We start from the raw sequence: 17,793 nt of genomic DNA, 5'->3' as shown, positions 1-17,793 counted from the left end.
CCTCCTAGGACAAAATCTGAGCAGTCTTCTGGCTTTGAAGACTTTCAGTGACTTGTCCCCCTCCCTCTCCAGACCCTTCTCCTAGTTCCCTGCCCCTTCCCAGTCCACAGATCCAGCCGCACCTCAGGGGGTCCTTAACTCCACTCCCTCGGGCTTGGAGCAGCATCAGCCTCTGCCACAGGCCATGCACTCCAGCAGACAAGACTGTTCCTTTGTCTCAGTTCCCCAGACATGTTCATTAGAGTTTTGGCCACTAACCATCTCCTAGCATCTACCCAGAGGCCTCCAGTGCTGCCTGGCTGCCTGCGTTACCACCCACACAACTGTACCTGGGGCCTCTCCAGAGGCTTCTGTGCCAGATTCCCTGCACCGTGTTATACCTGGGCCCCTGTGCAACATTCTACCATTTTAAAGACCAAGAGAGGCTTTGGTTGACCAAATCTTTCCATGTAAGGAGTCCTCGGGGAAAACAAATTCTGAACCATGAAGTCAGGCTGGGAGCCCCTAGCAGGCAGGGACCCGGCCAAGGCCAGATCCCAGACTGGGGGAAAATGTGGGTGAATCCTGCGCAACACCACACACAGAACCTCAGACTATCACAGCTCCAATGGGCCTTAGAGTGTCTCCTCCAGAGGTGGCTTTCAAAGTGGGAAGGAGAGAGGGCAGTTCCTTCTGCTTCCAGAGAGCCACCCCTCCATGTGCAGGACCCACCCCGCACTTAGCCCGCTGACCTGCTCTTGCGGTGTCCACCCTGCCTGCACCTTAGCACCCCCTGAGCAGCTTTTACAACAGGTCCACGCCCAGGCTCCACGTGGGCCATCAGAATCAGAACTCTTGGTCTTTAAAATACTAGAATGTTACACCCATGGACCTGGGTGTGACCTGGGCATCAGTATTCTTCGAGAGCTCCTCAGGTGCTTTTACGTAGCAGACCAGTCTATGAACACTTGATCTCATCCAACCAACTCACCTGTTTAACAGATGGCAGTACTGTTGTTTATTTGAACCTGTCTTCTCTCCTTTGCTAGACTATGCTCTTTCACCTCTGGATCTCTTTCCCCACCCCCAGCTGGCTTTCCTGTAACGGCCATAAAGGGCTGGAGGCAGATTGGTAGCGCTTGTTTGTGCCAAGTGGTTCTTATGCCTGCCCTTATTTAATCCTCACAATGGCCCTGCATGGTTGATGTTCCCAACCCCATTTACAGGTGAAAACACTGAGACGCAGAGGCAAGAAGTCAACCTCTCAGGGTCACACAGTGAACCAGTGGAGGAGCAGGAATTGGACCCCATTCCAAAGCCGCAGGGCTTCCTGGGGCCTGGTGCAGAGAAGCAGAACTGCCCATGTCAGTAGCAGGTCCCTTGAACTCTGTCCTGAACCCCTCCACAGGAGAACCCAAGTTGGAATCTCTAGGCACCAATTCATCCCCCATCTTGCCTTGACTTCCTCACTGTTCTTCTCCACATCCACAGAGTTGTCGTCCAGGGAGTTGATGCTGTAAGAGAGGTGATGGAGCGCAGGTGTTGGCAGGCCCAGTCCTCCCTTGCTGTGCCCAAGAACCACCACCTCCATCATCACCATCACCATCACCACCACAACTACCACCATCATCACCACCACCAGTGTCATCACAACTACCATCATCACTACCATCACCACCATCACCTCAACACCATCATCATTGTCATCATCACCATCATCACCACCATCACTACCATCACCATCACCACCACCATCACCACCACCATCACAGTAACTACCACCACTACCATCACTACCACCATCACCATTGTCATCACCATCACCCACCACCAGTACCATCACCACCATCACCACCACCTCAACGCCAACACCATCACCACCACCATCACCACCATCACCATCACTACCATCACCATCACCACCACCACAGTAACTACCACCACTACCATGACCACCACCATCACCATTGCCATCACCATCACCCACCACCACTACCATCACCACCATCACCACCACCTCAACACCAACACCATCATCACCACCATCACCATCACCTCACCGCCATCACCACCACCACAACTACTACCACTACCATGACCACCACCATCACCATTGTCATCACCATCATCACCACCAACACCATCACTGCCACCAACACCATCCTCATCACCATCATCACCACCACCATCATCATCACCATTACCATCACTACCTGTACCACCACCACCACCTAGCCTGGCTGTGAGGGGCACTGCTTACCTGACACAGTCCAAGTCATTGGAGGAAGAGAGGTACTCCAAGCCCAGGTCTTTGTTGGAGAGGTTCAGCATGGGATTGGCTCTGGAGAGAAAGCCTAGTCAAGTGGCCTGGCCCTCAGCCACCCCACCAGGCCTCTTACCTACCCTTTGACCCCTGCTCACCGCTCATTGTTGTACATGTTAGTCCCTGGGATGGCGGGGGCTGAGGGCATCACCCCTGCTGCTGTCTTCCTGGCCTCCTTGGCAGCCTTCATAGCTCGAAGCTTCCGGTTGTAGCTGTGGGGAACCGGAAGAGGGGTCACACTGTTGCTGCACACCTATTGTGTCCTCAGTGGAGGCCCTGAGTGTGCTGCTTCACAACATCCTGGGAGGTGAATGTTAGCTCTATTTTACAGAGAGTAGAAGTAAGAGCCAGAGAAAGCAAGTGATGTGCTGAAGGTCACATAGCCAGTGACAAGGCTTGAAGTCACACCTAGATAAGGTTGCTGACTCTATACATATTGGAAAAAGCAGCAACATCTATTAAATGCATAGTGTGTGCCAGACGTCTTGCTGGGTGTGAGATGCACATTACTTCCTTGAGTGCACTGAGGAATCTAGTGTCGTGCCCATTCGCAGATGAGGAAACTGAGGCTCAGGGAGGGGAGGTGACTCCCCCAAGATCTCACACTGGGTCACTGGGGAGTGAATGCATGTATACCTGTGCCTAAACCCCAGCTCTTTCTACCCCCGCCCCCCGACATCTTGGGTAGTGGGAGAGGGTGAAGGTTGTAGACACAGAGGCAATGGGAGTCGCACCTCTTCCGCACACACATGAAGGCCGTGGTCATGATCACAAGGACCAGCAGCAAAGCCACTCCCAATCCTATGATGACGCTGATGAGCTGATTCGACAGGTCTGACTCCTGGCTCTCCTGGGAGCCCTGGAGAAGGACAAGTGTGAGGGAGGCTGTGGGGTCCCAGCAGCCCCACCTGCTGCCCCGCCCTGCCCGCACTCACCAGCACCACCAGCCCCAGCTGCAGCAGCTGCATCAGCGAGTCCTGATCATTCCGGATCATCCTGGCCACAGAACTTCACTTAGGACCGAGGGACTTTGGTACACCCCAGGCTTCCTGCTCACCCTCACACCTGCCCCAAGGGCAGCCCCACTCACACGCTCAGCTCATCAAGGGTCAAGGCCGACCCATTGGGGAAGACAAAGTAGGCATCGAGGTAGGAGTGAGCTCGGGCCCTGGAGGGGGACAGAGCTGAAGAGTCAGCAGCTTGGATCACCCAGCAGGCCCCTCCTGCTACCGCTTATCTCCCTCACCCCCACCCCCAGGCCTCTGGGCACTCACCGAGCTGCAGAATCTATGTCCTGAATGTCCACAATGTATACTGTAGTCCTGGTTGCCTGGGTAAGAGCCCTGCAAAGGAGGCATATGTCACCGAGGGGTCTTAGCCTGGGTCTGTGACCAGGGCTGAGCCAATGGAATTAAGAATTGTGTGAGCGAGAAAGGGGCACCTCCTCTGGACAGCTCTGTTGGCTGAGTAGGTAGCACCTCTGTGAAAATTACAAAAGGAAATCCCTTCCTCTGGGGCTGGGTTAATAGCTTAGCAAGCAGAGTACCCTTGTGCAGGGCACAGCCTTCACAACTGTACATGGCAGCCCTGTTCCAAGGCCTTCCTCTGCCCTCGGCTGGGTATGGGCTTCTGGGGACATGCAGGAACGTGGTGCAGGTTAAAGTACAGGGTTAAAGACAGGGACAAGGTCAAACATGGGTCAGGAACAGGATTGAGAGACATCCCATCCAGCTTTTGTCGGGGACCAGGCTCCTACACCCTGTTCTTCCCACCGCTCCCTCCCGGGCCCCCCAGACCTACTCATTAATCGCCTGTCTGTTGGCGCCCACCTCCGCCTTTGGTATGGAGAACTGCAGCCGCGAGCGGTAACTCTGGTCCACGGTGAAGAGCTGAGGGAAGAGGGTGTGCAGGAGATGAGGCATGAGGGACTCTGGGGGCTGGCAGAGGGCATTGGGGGCTGGAAGTGGGACTGGCACTCACATTTAGGGTGGTGTTGGCTTCCAGGGAAGGACCCACGGAAGGTGTGTCCCTGGCCTGGACTGTCACTTGGTAGGTGCCTTGGAGAGTGGAATCAAGGCTGGTCACTGGCCTGTGGAAGGCGGGAGGTGCAGGTCAGTCTTGGAACCCAAGCTGAATCCTCAGGAGACTTGTAACCTCCAGGATGGGGGACTTGCTGCCTGAAAGCTCCTATCAGGCCCCTCCTCACAACCTCCCTCCCGGGGCCACCCGCAGTTACTGAATGCTCCCAGTGAACACGTCGGCCTCGGAGGAGTTGGAGATCCAGAAGATGCCCTGGAAAGGGATGGTGGCCCCGTCCTTAGAGATGAAGTCTACTCGGAGGATGGAGAACAGGATGAGGCCATTGTTCCCTGAATCATCGTCTCTGGCCTGGGAGCAAGAGTTGATAATATCTGGGGGCCCAGCCAGGCCAGGCATCCCTCCACCCCAGCAGGAATCAGAGGCAAGGGTGGCCTGGGAGGCTAGTCCTCGACGTCTCTATCCACCATCCCCACACTGTCCCGAATAAGCAAATGGTTTCAAAAAACAGTGTGCCTGCTCTGCAAATCCAGATTTGGACAAATCCCTGCCCCTGTTCCCCAATTCTAAACAGATCACTGCCCTAAGTCCCTCACATGTTGAAATCCTGCCCTGCTCCCCACACACCCCTGCACTGCCATAGTCTCACACACACTTACACACACACACACTCACACATACACTCTCACACTCTCACACACTCTCACACACACATACACACACCCCTCACACACACTCTCACACACACACACCCTCACACTCTCTCTCACACACCCTCACACTCTCTCTCTCACACCCTCACACTCTCTCTCACACCCTCACACTCTCTCTCACACACCCTCACACTCTCTCTCTCACACCCTCACACTCTCTCTCACACCCTCACACTCTCTCTCACACACCCTCACACTCTCTCTCACACACCCTCACACTCTCACACAAACCCCCTCACACACACTCACACTCTCACACACCCCTCACACACTCTCACACTCTCTCACACACCCTCACACTCTCACACACACTCACACACACCCTCACACTCACACTCACACCCACTCGCACCCACACACACACTCACACACTCTCACACTCTCATGCACACTACACACGCCCCCTCACACTCTCACACTCACGCACACACTCTCTCACTTTAATACACCCACACTTACACAGATGCACACACACACACACCCTCACACACCCTTACACACATTTATTCTCACACTCTCACATACACTCACATACCCTCTCACACTCACACACTTGTCCTCACACACACACACACACCCCCTCGCTCTCACAGGCATTCACCCTCACAAACTCAATTCACACACACACACAAATACACACACTCAATTCACACACACAAATACACAAACTTGATTCACACACACAAATACACACACTCACACAAATACACACACTCAATTCACACACACAAATACATGCACTCAATTCACATGCACACACAAATACAATTCACACACAAAAATACACACTCCACACAAATACACTCAATTCACACACACAAAAATGCACTCAATTCACAAACACGCACAATTCACACACAAATACACACACTCAATTCACATACACAAATACACTCAATTCACACAAATACAATTCACACACACAAATACACACACTCAATTCACATACACAAATACTTGCACAGTAACACACACACATGCACACACTCACAGTCACACACTTATACATACCCACAAACTGTCCCACACATTCTCATACACTTGCTCTTTATACACATACGCACACACATTCACACTTGGACACACACACACACACTGGCACGCACACACACAGCAATGCTCCGATTTCCTAAGCACCTCCCCTGGGATCCCTCATTTCGGTGCTAATGTGAGTACCAACTCCCCTAGTGGACCATGAAACTGGTTGGGGAGGGGACATAAACATTTTTATTCATTCTAGTGCCTTTCAGAGAAAAATTTAACCAGCACACAGAGCTTCGAGTTCACCAACGTTACTGCTGAGGATAGGCCAACACCGGTGCTTAAGTCTTAAAAAGAAGTCTATTTAAAGAAAATTGCCGTAGCTAAACTCATGACATTAGAACGAAATTGGCAGAAGATTGGGAAACTGTCTTAAGGCTTGAAAGTCACACAGTCACTGTCTCTAGCATGAACGTCAACGTAGAGAGGGAGAATTACTATCCCCATTTTACAAGAGGAAGCTGAAGCTCTGAGAGACCATGTCCCTACATTCAGCTCTAAGTGGGGGAGGCCAGCCCTGTCCATCTCCTATATCCATGTCCTTTCCACAGCATAGGGAGTGGCACCCACATGTCACATTCTGGGAACTGCCAGCTTCTTGTCGAAGAGGGAAACGGAGTCCCAGAGAGAGTAGGCAGCTCTCCAGGTCAGTAAGAAGCTCAGCCAGGCCCAGCCCTCGGTGGTGTGGGAGGCCTCATCCCCACACGGCATGGCCGCCACCCCTAATAAACTCGTCCACATCCGACACTATAAACAGCTGAAAGCCTTTTTATGATTTGGCTCTGATAATTTTTTTTTTTTGAGACAGAGTTTCGTCCTTGTCACCCAGGCTGGAGTGCAATGGCGCGGTCTCGGCTCGCCGCAACCTCCGCCTCTCGGGTTGATTCTCCTGCCTCAGCCTCCCCAGTAGCTGGGATTACAGGCATGTGCCTCCACGCCCGGCTAATTTCGTATTTTTTAGTAGAGACAGGGTTTCTCCATGTTGGTCAGGCTGGTCACAAACTCCCGACCTCAGGTGATCTACCTGCCTTGGCCTCCCAAAGTGCTGGGATTACAGGCGTGAGCCACCGTGCCTGGCTGGCTCTGAGAATTATTTAATGACAAGGCACTGGTTTAATTTACAATTGGCTACGAGTTCTCTGTACCACTCAAGAATTCTTGCAGAGTAAGAAATATCTAGACTGCGAGTGGTGTTTGCGGTCATGACATTTTTATGAATGTTACATTTAACACAGTGAAGTTTGATTACACTGATTAGATAGGTGTTTCCCTTCTGGGGTTTTCTTTTTCATATGTTGGAGCCCATATATTTTCTTTCTACCATTAAAGGCCTGAAGGCCTCAGCTCTGTGTCCACTGGGGCTCACGTAACCAACAAAGGCTGGAGCCAAGAACTTACCCGGACAGAAGCCACCTCCCGGTTGGGCAGCACAAGTTCAGGGATGATCACTGCAGGTGTGAATGGGAAGGGGGTCAGCAGGGTTGGGACACTGCCCACCTGGACCAAGGCTGGCCATGAGCACAGCTCAGGGCTCATCCCTCTAAATCTGCCCTCAACCTCTCTACTAAAAGAGACCCCCATTACAGTCACCACTGGGCCAGAAGTTAGCAAGTCATCCACCTCCCATTGTCACAGGCCCACAGGACCATGGGGTAATGGAGGCATAGAGAGGCAAGGTCTGGCCCAGGGCCCGACAGTTAGGTCAGGCAGAGCCGGAATGGAAACTCCAATGTTGGCTGGGCGTGGTGGCTCACACCTATAATCCCAGCACTTTGGGAGGCCAAATCATAAAGCAGGAAAATCATTTGAGGCCAGGAGTTCGAGACCAGCCTGGCCAACACAATGAAACCCCATCTCTACTAAAAATACAAAAATTAGCCAGGCACGGTGGCACATGCCTGTAGTCCCAGCTACTCGGGAGACTGAGGCATGAGAATTGCTTGAACCTGGGAGGCAGAGATTGCAGTGAGCCGAGATCGTATCATTGCACTCTAGCCTGGGCGACAGAGTGAGACTCCATCTCAAAAAGAAAAAAAAAGAAAAAGAAAAAAAAAATTCCAGTGTCGTCTCCTATTGCAGCCCTAGGAAGAGGCAGAATTAGAGGCCTCCCCCCTTTCTAAAAGTCCCCCCTGGGTCCATGGAGGGTCTGTGGGGGTTGCTCAAAGGTGGCCTCATGGAGCAGGGGTACGGTGTGTAAAGGGGGTTGCTGCTTACCAAAAGTCTTATCCTCAGGCAGAAAATAGGGTGCATTGTCATTTATGTCCTCGATGGTAATGAGGAGGCTTCCTAGGAGACAAGATAAGCTGGCTTTGGCTCTGGGCAAGAGCTTGACCCAAGGAGCCTGGGCCTCAACCTGGTGGTCCCCAGCCTCAACCCCATGCCCCACAGCCTTAACCCCATGCCCTGCAGCCTCTCTCCCATGTGTTCCCCATGTCCAGTCCCCTCCCCTGCTCCTGACCCAGAATGCCTGCTCAGTCCCCTCCCCTGCTCCTGATCCAGAATGCCTGCTCAGTCTTCTCTGGCCTGTGTGGGTGGGAGTATCATCCCAGACCTCAGAGCTAATAAGCAGCTTGTCAAAGTCACACAGCAATAGTGGTGGGCCAGGACTGGGCCCAGCCTAGGTAGATCTCACCTATGACATTATATGGACACATTCTAACTATGTAAGCTGGTTGTTTAAATGCCCATTCTCTGCCTCAGTTTCCTCATCTATAAAATTGGATAGGGACCGCCTACCCCACAGGTTGTGCGGAAGTGCAAAAATGCTTACGAGGTGCCCAGTGTAGTTCTTGGCTGTCATAAGGACTCAATATATGCTAGTTGTTAATGTGGCTATTATTGCTATTTGGTGTCAGAAGTGGGATACAAGTACACATCTGACTCTGAAGTATGATCTTTCTTTCACAGCATCTTGCAAAATAATGGCATTAATTTGATGCTACTGCATGCCAGGCACTGCAATAAATGCCTTACATCCATGTTCTCATTGAATCTTCACAGCCAACCCTACTGCCCAACTCCACTGGACAGATGGGGAAACTGAAGCTTGGAGAGGGTTTGGGACTTTCCCAATATTTGCAGCTGGAAAGGGCTGGAGCCAGGATCTGAGCCCAGATCTTATAAGTCCCAGCCCAGGGCTCCTTCCCACAGCCCCTAAGCTGTGGCCTGCCAAGCCCTGCAAGGCCAGGCCACCTTACCATTGTTGCTGTAGGCCTGGAAGCCAGGGTCTGTGGCTAGGTCACAGGCCCGCACAACCAGCGTGACCAGGTCACAGGCCTCGTAGTCAATGGCTTCGCTCTGGTTGATGTACACAGAGCCGTTGGCCACCACTGAGAACCAGCCCCAGCACAGGCTGCCCACATCGACCCCGGCCTTGGTGCAGAGAATGTTCACAAGTTGTATCTCCAGCTGGGCGCTGGTGTCCACATCCGAGGCAACCACCACAGCCACCTGGCCATGCTGTGAGCCATTCTCAGCCACACGGATGCCCCGGAGTGAGGCTACATCCAGGGTGGGGGGATTGTCGTTCACATCTTTCACATTCACGTGGACGTCTACTATGGTCTCACTCCCCTGGGGGTCTGGGTTCTCGGCACTCACTGTCAAGTTGAAGACGGGCTGTGTCTCGTAGTCCAGGCTCACATCCGGGGGCAGCCGGAGGTAGCCCTCAGCCCACCCAGCCCCCAGCACCAAGCCTCGGATCATGAAGTAGTTGGCACCACTCCCTGACAGGCTGAAGCTGATGCGGTTGTTGACTTCCGTCTGGTCTGCATCCCAGGCCTTCACCACGCCTACTAGCACTCCTGTGGACAAGGGGCAGAGCTCTGAGGGACTCTTGGCCCCGCCATAGGAAGCCTCCTCTGCCCTCGCCTCTCTTGGAACTCCAGATCCACCCTGACAAAGCCACGCCAGGCCCCAGCCCCAGTGACTCTCCTGGCCCAGGGAGCAAGTACCTGGATCCTCCTCCTTCACCGTAAAGTTATAGCTGGACTGGTTGAAGATGGGCAGGTTGTCATTGATGTCCTGCAGGCAGAGATAGGTCTGAGTCCCCGGGATCCCATCTCACCCTCCCCAGAGCCAACCTGAGAAACCAATAGTCCCTGTGCTCTGAGGCACGGGTTCTGCTAGTGCCCAGACCTCACTGCCCACTTCCCAGATGAGGAAACCGGCTCTGAGAGGAGGGAATTTGCCCAGGTCACACACCTGGGGTTCGGGACCTACAGTGGGACCTTGGCCTTACATATCCATCCTCAGGAAGCCCTGCTTGCTTCCTGTTTCTCTGACCACAGCTTTAGAATGTTCTAGACCCTGCTTTCTGGAAACACAGTTCTGGGTCCCCACCTGCGGCCCTGCCTGGCCCTGTTTGACTTCCATCTCTCGGATTTACTGTGTTGGCACCAATACCATTATATGTCCACAAAGGCTCCAAGGCCCACACTTTCCCTTGTCCCCTCCTACCCCTGTCCCTCCTGCACACAACTGAGCCCACGACACCAGCTCTGTGCTTAGGCAGAGCTGGGCTCCGGGGACCTGCAGAAGCTTAGACCTGCCCCTGCCTTGGACACCAGCTGTTTTCAGCTCTCACCTCTGTGGCCAGCCCTAGCCCACTGGGCACAGCTGGAGCCCTGCAACTATTGTCACAGCCTGGAGGTGACTCTGCCCTCCCCTGTGTCCCCTAACACTGGCATGTGCTTGGGGGATGCCCTGAGCACGCCAGGCCTTCCCGGGTTTGTGGGTCACATAACAGGTGTTTGTTTTTCTGAATAACCCTAGAGTGAACATTTGGAAGACAGCGTCCTTGCACCTTAGCTAGATGTCTTTTCTGCTGCTAATTTCCCAGAGATGACATCATTGGCTCCATGCACAAGACCAGCTGCATTCTCAAGGTCACCCTAACTCACAGAAGTGGCTAAGAGCGCTGATTCACATCTTGCTGCACCTCTGCCTCATGTGTGACCTTGACCTCTCTGGACCTCAGCATCCTCATCTGCAAAACGGGGTAGTAGTCCCACTAACAGGGCAATTGTGAGGACTGCTCACAGGGGTGAAGAAACCTGTGCACTCAGGAAATGAAGTTCTCTCTTTGCAGCCCTCCCATCCCAAGGACAACCAGCAAGTCCTCATTCTGCTGCGGTTTCTTCATTTCTGAGGTCTCACTCTCTGACCCTTGTGTGAAAATGGCACAGCCCAATCCAGGGGACATGGGACTGCTATGTGCAGTGGTGCTGGCTGTGCACTGCACAACCCTATGGGGTGCCATCTACATCACAGACATGGCAGAGGTGCACATTTGTTACAATACTGTTCCAGAGGAAGGTGACTTGTAGGCTGGTGGCAGCCTTAGAACCAGACTGATGGGAGTCAAAACCCCATTTTGTGACCCCAGGCAAGGTACTGAACCTCTCTGTGCCTCAGTTTCTTTTTTTGAGATAGGGTCTTGCTCTGTCTCATAGGCTGGATTGCAGTGGCATGATCATAGCTCACAGTAGCCTCAACCTCCTGGGCTGAAACGATCCACCTGCCTCAGCCTTCCAAGTAGCTGGGACTGCAGGTACATGCCACCATGCCTGGCTAATTTTTTATTTTTGTAGCGATGGGGTCTCGCTATATTGCCCAGCCCAGTCTCGAACTCCTGGGCTCAAGCAATCCTCTCACCTTGGCCTCCCAAAGTACTGGGGTTTTTGGCATGAGCCACCGCACCCAGGCCTGCCTCAGTTGCTCGATCAATAAAATGGTAATAAGCCGGGCTCAGTGACTTATGCCTGTAGTCTCAGCATTTTGTAAGGCTGAGTTGAGAGGATCGCTTGAGGCCAACAGTTCAAAACTGGCCTGGGCAATAAGTGACACTCTGTTTCTATGAAAAATAAATTTTAAAAATTAGCCAAATTAGCCAGGCGTGGTGGCACGCATAGTCTTAGCTACGTAGCAAGCCAAGGCGGGTGGATTGCTGGAGCTCAGGAGTTCCAGACTAGCCTGGGCAACATGGAAAAACCCCATCTCTACAAAAATAAAAAAATTAACCAGGCATGGTGGCATGTGCCTATAGTCCCAACTACTCAGGAGGCTGAGGCGAGAGGATCACTTGAGCCTGGGAGGTTGAGTCTGCAGTGAGCCATGATGGCACTATTGCACTCCAGCCTGGGTGACAAAGGGAGACCCTGTCTCATAAATAAATAAATAAATAAATAAATAAATAAATAAATAAATGCAAAAAGGTAATAACCACCCCGACCTTGGGGGATGCCCTGATGTGCAGTAGACACCAGCAGTGCTGATTTTCACCCCTTCCCTTTGCTTTTCAATGGTGGCAGGGAGACAGGAGGGTATCAGGTGGGACTTTGTGAGTGACAGTTAGAGCTGATATTTACTGATACCGTCTATAGGCCAGGCATGCTACCAAGCACTTTCCATTCATTAACTCACTTCATCTTTAACCTTTTCACCCCCGTTTTATAGACGAGGAGCCTGAGTGCTCAAGGAGGTTGCGTAATTGCCTGGGACCATACGAGTGAGCGGGACTGTAACCCAGGCAGGCTGGCAGCAGAAGGCAGAAGTGTGACTCAAGCTGGAGGGGCTGGCCATCGGCTTGGGAGACCCCCAGGCCCATCCTGGCTGAGCCAGGTCTTACCTCCACAGTGATGGTGACATTGACTTCGGTGCTGAGGACGGGCTCTCCGCAGTCAGACACAAGCACTGTCAGCACAATGCGGCCCCCCAGGGCGGGGTCGATGGCCTCTCTGTCCAGGGGCCCCAGGTTTCTGAGGAGCCCTGTGTCGGGGTCCAAGGAGAAGTTGTGGTTGTAGGGGCCAGGCAGCAGGCTGAAGAGCAGACGGCTGTTGTTGGTGCCCGGCTCATCATTATCGTGGGCCTGTGCAGGTAAGCAGGGGTTGGCCATCAGCCATCGGCCACGGGCATTCCCAGCCCCCAGCCCCTCCGATGCAGCCAGACCCTCCTCTCCAGCGCTGGCCCACGCAGGCAGTAATCAGGCCTGGAGCCAGTGGGCCCATCTCCCAGCCTCAGTTTCCCATCTAAGGGGCTCAGTTCAACAGTGTGCAAGAGCTTCTGAGATCTTCAGCACTGAGGTCATTCTTTCATCTCAAAAACGGCCACTGTGGACCTACGTGCCCAGCCCTGTTCCAGGTGCAAGGAATAGAACCCCCATCAAGACAGGCCCTTTTGCTACTGATACTCTAGCAGGAAGCGGGATATGGGGACAGGAAATTGTAGACATTCAAAGAAAGTTTTAAACTCGTAAGTGTGAAGTCCAGCAAGATTCTCATTTTCCCATAATGACTATGTCAGTGCTATATACAGAGTTTTTTCTTTTTTCTTTTTTTCTCTTTTGTTTTTTTTCCTTTTTGTTTTTTCTCTCAGACAGTTTCACTCTTGTCCCCCAGGCTGGAGTGCAATGGCATGATCTCTTTCGCTCACTGCAAACTCCTTCTCCTGGGTTCAAGCGATTCTCCTGCCTCAGCCTCCTAAGTAGGTGGCATTACAGGTGCCCACCACCATGCCAGGCTAATTTTTTTTGTATTTTTTAGTAGAGATGGGGTTTCGCCATGTTGGCCAGGCTGGTCTTGAACTGCTGATCTCAGGTGATCCACCCACCTCAGCCTCCCAAAGTGCTGGGATTACAGGCGTGAGCCACCATGTCTATCCTTTCGTTTCCTTTTCTTTTTTTGAGGTGGAGTCTCGCTCTGTTGCCCAGAGTAGAGTGCAGTGGTGTGATCTCAGCTCACTGCAGCTTCCAGTTCCTGGGTTCAAGTGATTCTCCTACCTCAGCCTCCCAAGTATCTGGGATGACAGGCGTGTGCCACCACACCCAGCTAATTTTTGTAATTTTAGTAGAGATGGGGTTTCACCATGTTGGCCAGGTTGGTTTCGAACTACTGACCTCAAGTGATCCACCCACCTCAGCCTCCCAAAGTGCTGGGATTACAGGCATCAGCCACCATGCCCAGTCATCAGTGCTATATGTTTTAAATAGCTGATTCTTCACCCACTTTGTACGTCTGTGAGTGTGTGTGTACGTGTGTGTTCCTGCCCTGCCAGGGCCCTGAAGGCGTGCTTGGTTTGCCTTTGGGGTGAACCAGCGTGGATAACACAATGGGTTCCTCCATGCTGCCAGGACTTTGCAGATTCTGTTCCCTCACCCCGATGCCCCCCACAACTTCCCTGCCTGACTCCAGGCCAGGTTGGCTCTTTCTCTCGGTCTCAACATAGCACAGGTGACACCGCTGGGTGACTGATGCCCTCTTCCCAACTGGGAGCTGCCTGGGGACAGGAAGAGTGGTGGCCTCATCTCTGAGGACCCAGGACCCAGTCAAAGACTGGGTAGGTGCTCAGCAAACGTGGCCTTGAATCCAGAGTGGGACCACTCTGACTTAACCAATTCTTTCCTTCCTCCCTGCTGGTCCCCACCTTCAGCTCCTCCATTTCGTTCTGCTGGGATCTTGTTTATTACATGCATCATTTGAAAGCAGCTGGAGACGTTTTTTTCCCAAAAGCCTGACCCTGTCTGCTCATCCCGTGGTGCCCTGAACTCAGGTCAGTTAATTCATCGAGTGCTTCCTGGGGCTCACACTGGGCACCATGGTTACAGCAGCCGACCGGAAATGCTCCTGCCCCAAGGAGCTCACAGACCAGGGGAGAAGTGCCAAGCAGGAAGGAGGAAAGGCCAAAGCTTCAGGGCCAGAAAGGTCTGGGCTGCAGCCCCAGCGCCGTCATTTACTGGCTGTGTAACCATAGAAAATCACTTAACCTTTCTGAGCCTGTTGTCTCCTGCAAAATGGGAAGTATTAGACTGCCTGCTTCAAAAGCTGGTCAAGAGATCAGGGATAGGAACATGGTCTGGAAACTACACAGTGCTGGAAAGAAGGGAGGGCTCTGTGGCCGCCAGATTGTCACTCTGAGGACCTGGTTTCTCACTTCTCACAAGATGCCTCAGGGGCGAAGCTTCCAAACTCCTCAGGACAAGGGAGGAAGCTACTCCCTGGTGTTTCTCTGGAGCCACTAGTGGGTTTTTATCTCATGAATTCTGTGAACCTGGCCACTGATCTCATTTCCCTTTTTGCTTTGGCCTCCACGAAGCTCAGATCAGAAATCGCAGCTCACTCCGAGCAATTCTGTAGCACTGGGTTCTAATTTTACCTTTGTGCCCTTTAACAAATGCCACCCTTATTTTCTCTTTTTTCTTATTTCTTTCATATATTTATCTTACTATTTACCTAAGCCACCTCAAGTCATTTTTGGAGTGGGGCAGGTGGGTAAATAAAAAAGAAGTGTATGTTTTTGAGGGATTGCTCTGTGGCAGGCCCAATGCTGAGCTCCTCACACAAGTCATCAAATTATTCCCCAATGACCCTGAGAGTAAGGCTGTAATTTTCTTCATTTCCTGAGAGGAAACAGGCCCAGAGATTCTGAATGACTGTCTCAGAGCCACACAGCAGAGCCCTGACTTTACCCAGGGCCAGCATACCCACAGAGCAGGCTCGGTCCCCTCCCCCAGCCCTACCCACCAGGTCCAGGCGGGCTCACACCTGGATGGTCACGGAGACATTGCCCTCCTCCTCCTGGACAAAGATGTTGTAGGAGCCGCTGACCACGGGCGCATTGTCATTGATGTCCAGCAGGTGGATCTGCAGCATGGTGGAGGAGGACAGGTTCCCGCCATCTGTGGCCTGCAGTGTCAGGTAGTACACGGCCTGGATCTCCCGGTCCAGCAGCTCACCGTTCCTCACCGTCACCGTCCCTGAGACGGGATCCACTTGGAAGAGGTCTACCCTGCTCAGAGGGGCCAGGTTCAGCAAATAGAGACACAAGATGGCCATTTCAGTGTGAATTTCAGATATACAACAACAAATATTTCAGCATATCCCATGCAGTATATGCAACATATTCATTATTTTAAAAAATCATTCCTTGCTTATCTGAAATTGAAATATAACTGAGTGCCTTCGGTCTTCCCCAGCTATTCTATCTCGGCGGAGAAGCACACAGGTGGGCCTGGGCCCTGCTCACCCACCTGCCCACGGCCCACCCTGAGCCCTTACCCATTTCCTGGGAGCAGGCTGTAGGTAATTTGGCCCCATGCGCCCGTGTCTGGGTCCGTGGCCTGTGAGGCAGAGACACGGCAGGGTGCTGTGTGGAGGCAATGCACACACTACCACCCATGCCATTCGTGGGGACAGAGCTGTCATGCTTCCTGACACGAAGGGAGAATCCCCAGCACACTCGGATTCACTCATGGTCACCCCCATCTCACACATACACACTCACACACTCACACTTACACTCTCACACTCACACACATTCTCACATACTCTCACACTCACACACACTCACACACTCTCACAATCACACTCACACTTTCACACTGTCACACTCACACACTCACACTCACAGTCTCACACACTCACACTCACACTCTCACACAGTCACACACACTCACATACACACATGCTCTACACAGTCACACACACTCACACTCACACGTTCACACACTCACACACATACACACAATCACACTCAAACTCACACTCTTACACACTCACAATCACACACACTCACACATACACTCACAATCACACTCTCACACTCACATCATACACACTCACATTCACACACTCACACACTCACTATCGCTCACACTCACTCTCGCTCACACTCACACACACTCACACTCACACTCTCACACTCACACTCACACAGTCACACACTCTCACATACACACACGCCCTACACAGTCACACACAGTCACACTCACACTTACACACATACACACACAATCACACTCAAACTCACACTCTCTCTTACACACTCACACACACACTCACACAATCACACTCTCACACACACACACTCACACACTCACTCACATCATACACACTCTCACATTCACACACACACACTCACACTCATACTCTCACACACTCTCACACTCTCACACACACACACACTCTCTCACACACACACGCATGCCTGCTTGCTGGGACCCCACAGCCCCACCGTGTCCACATCACTCACGTGGATGCTGTCGGTGACCACAGAGCCAGTGGCGCTGTGCTCCGGCACCCTGAGGATGTACAAACTCTGGGGAAATGTGGGCCTGTGGTCATTAATGTCTCTAAGGTGGATGGTCACCATGGCGATGGAGAAGTTCTGGCTGACTGAGTCTGTGGCCACGACCTGGAGGCAGGGGAGGAGGCAGCAGCTGTGGGGCCCAAGTGCCCCACAGCTTCTGCCCCCGGCACTCCAGAGCAGCCCTCACCTGCACCACCATCACCGTCTGCCTCTCGTAGTCCACCAGCGCGGACACTCTCACCAGCACCTGAATGGAGGCTGAGCCCGCTGCCCGCTCCGGGGAGACACTGAAGGCTTCTGCGTTGGGGCCCCCCAGCGACAACAGGAAGGTCCCATTGCTGCCCTGTAAAGGTAGGCTGTCTAGCAGGGACCTGTCCCCCCTGCTCTGCCTACCTGCATCTTCCCCCAGTCCCCAGGCTCTTATCTCTGGATGCCCCACCCGATGAGGTCCCATGGAAGGGGCCTCTCAAAAGACTGCGAGAGAGGGTGCAGGAGGCTGGGCTGGTGACCAGACCCTGCAAATGTGGGCTCCGTAGAAGACAGCTCCCTAGGCACTGTGGGTCCCAGGCCTGGGCTAGAGCCTGGACACACTCCCCTCGCCCCTGTCAACTGTCCCTC

The 17,793-nt window shown here is 52.9% G+C and overlaps 1 protein-coding gene across 2 annotated transcripts in view; it reads right to left on the bottom strand.

The window, feature by feature from the left end:
* CDHR2 (cadherin related family member 2) overlaps nucleotides 1–17,793 on the bottom strand; it is a 47,171-nt gene that overhangs the window by 1,607 nt on the left and 27,771 nt on the right. The window contains exons 13-31 of one of the 2 annotated variants that reach the window (XM_005558600.5): nucleotides 17,363–17,518; nucleotides 17,119–17,280; nucleotides 16,146–16,207; nucleotides 15,633–15,876; nucleotides 12,722–12,961; nucleotides 10,047–10,116; nucleotides 9,291–9,896; nucleotides 8,308–8,379; nucleotides 7,492–7,541; nucleotides 4,539–4,690; nucleotides 4,283–4,391; nucleotides 4,103–4,191; nucleotides 3,577–3,645; nucleotides 3,393–3,470; nucleotides 3,238–3,298; nucleotides 3,037–3,161; nucleotides 2,401–2,514; nucleotides 2,240–2,320; nucleotides 1,436–1,493 (exon numbers count right to left, since the gene is read on the bottom strand). In XM_005558600.5, the coding sequence (XP_005558657.3) occupies nucleotides 1,436–1,493; nucleotides 2,240–2,320; nucleotides 2,401–2,514; nucleotides 3,037–3,161; nucleotides 3,238–3,298; nucleotides 3,393–3,470; nucleotides 3,577–3,645; nucleotides 4,103–4,191; nucleotides 4,283–4,391; nucleotides 4,539–4,690; nucleotides 7,492–7,541; nucleotides 8,308–8,379; nucleotides 9,291–9,896; nucleotides 10,047–10,116; nucleotides 12,722–12,961; nucleotides 15,633–15,876; nucleotides 16,146–16,207; nucleotides 17,119–17,280; nucleotides 17,363–17,518 (2,598 nt within the window). Of the gene's footprint in view, nucleotides 1–1,115; nucleotides 1,494–2,239; nucleotides 2,321–2,400; nucleotides 2,515–3,036; nucleotides 3,162–3,237; nucleotides 3,299–3,392; nucleotides 3,471–3,576; nucleotides 3,646–4,102; nucleotides 4,192–4,282; nucleotides 4,392–4,538; nucleotides 4,691–7,491; nucleotides 7,542–8,307; nucleotides 8,380–9,290; nucleotides 9,897–10,046; nucleotides 10,117–12,721; nucleotides 12,962–15,632; nucleotides 15,877–16,145; nucleotides 16,208–17,118; nucleotides 17,281–17,362; nucleotides 17,519–17,793 lie in introns of those variants that run through there. The other variant, XM_045394534.3, reaches the window with a different exon arrangement.

Source organism: Macaca fascicularis, chromosome 6, assembly GCF_037993035.2.
Source record: "Macaca fascicularis isolate 582-1 chromosome 6, T2T-MFA8v1.1".
Taxonomy (NCBI): Eukaryota; Metazoa; Chordata; class Mammalia; order Primates; family Cercopithecidae; genus Macaca; species Macaca fascicularis.
The sequence above is the reverse complement of the archived record's forward strand: the minus strand, read 5'-3'. Positions and strand labels throughout refer to the sequence as shown.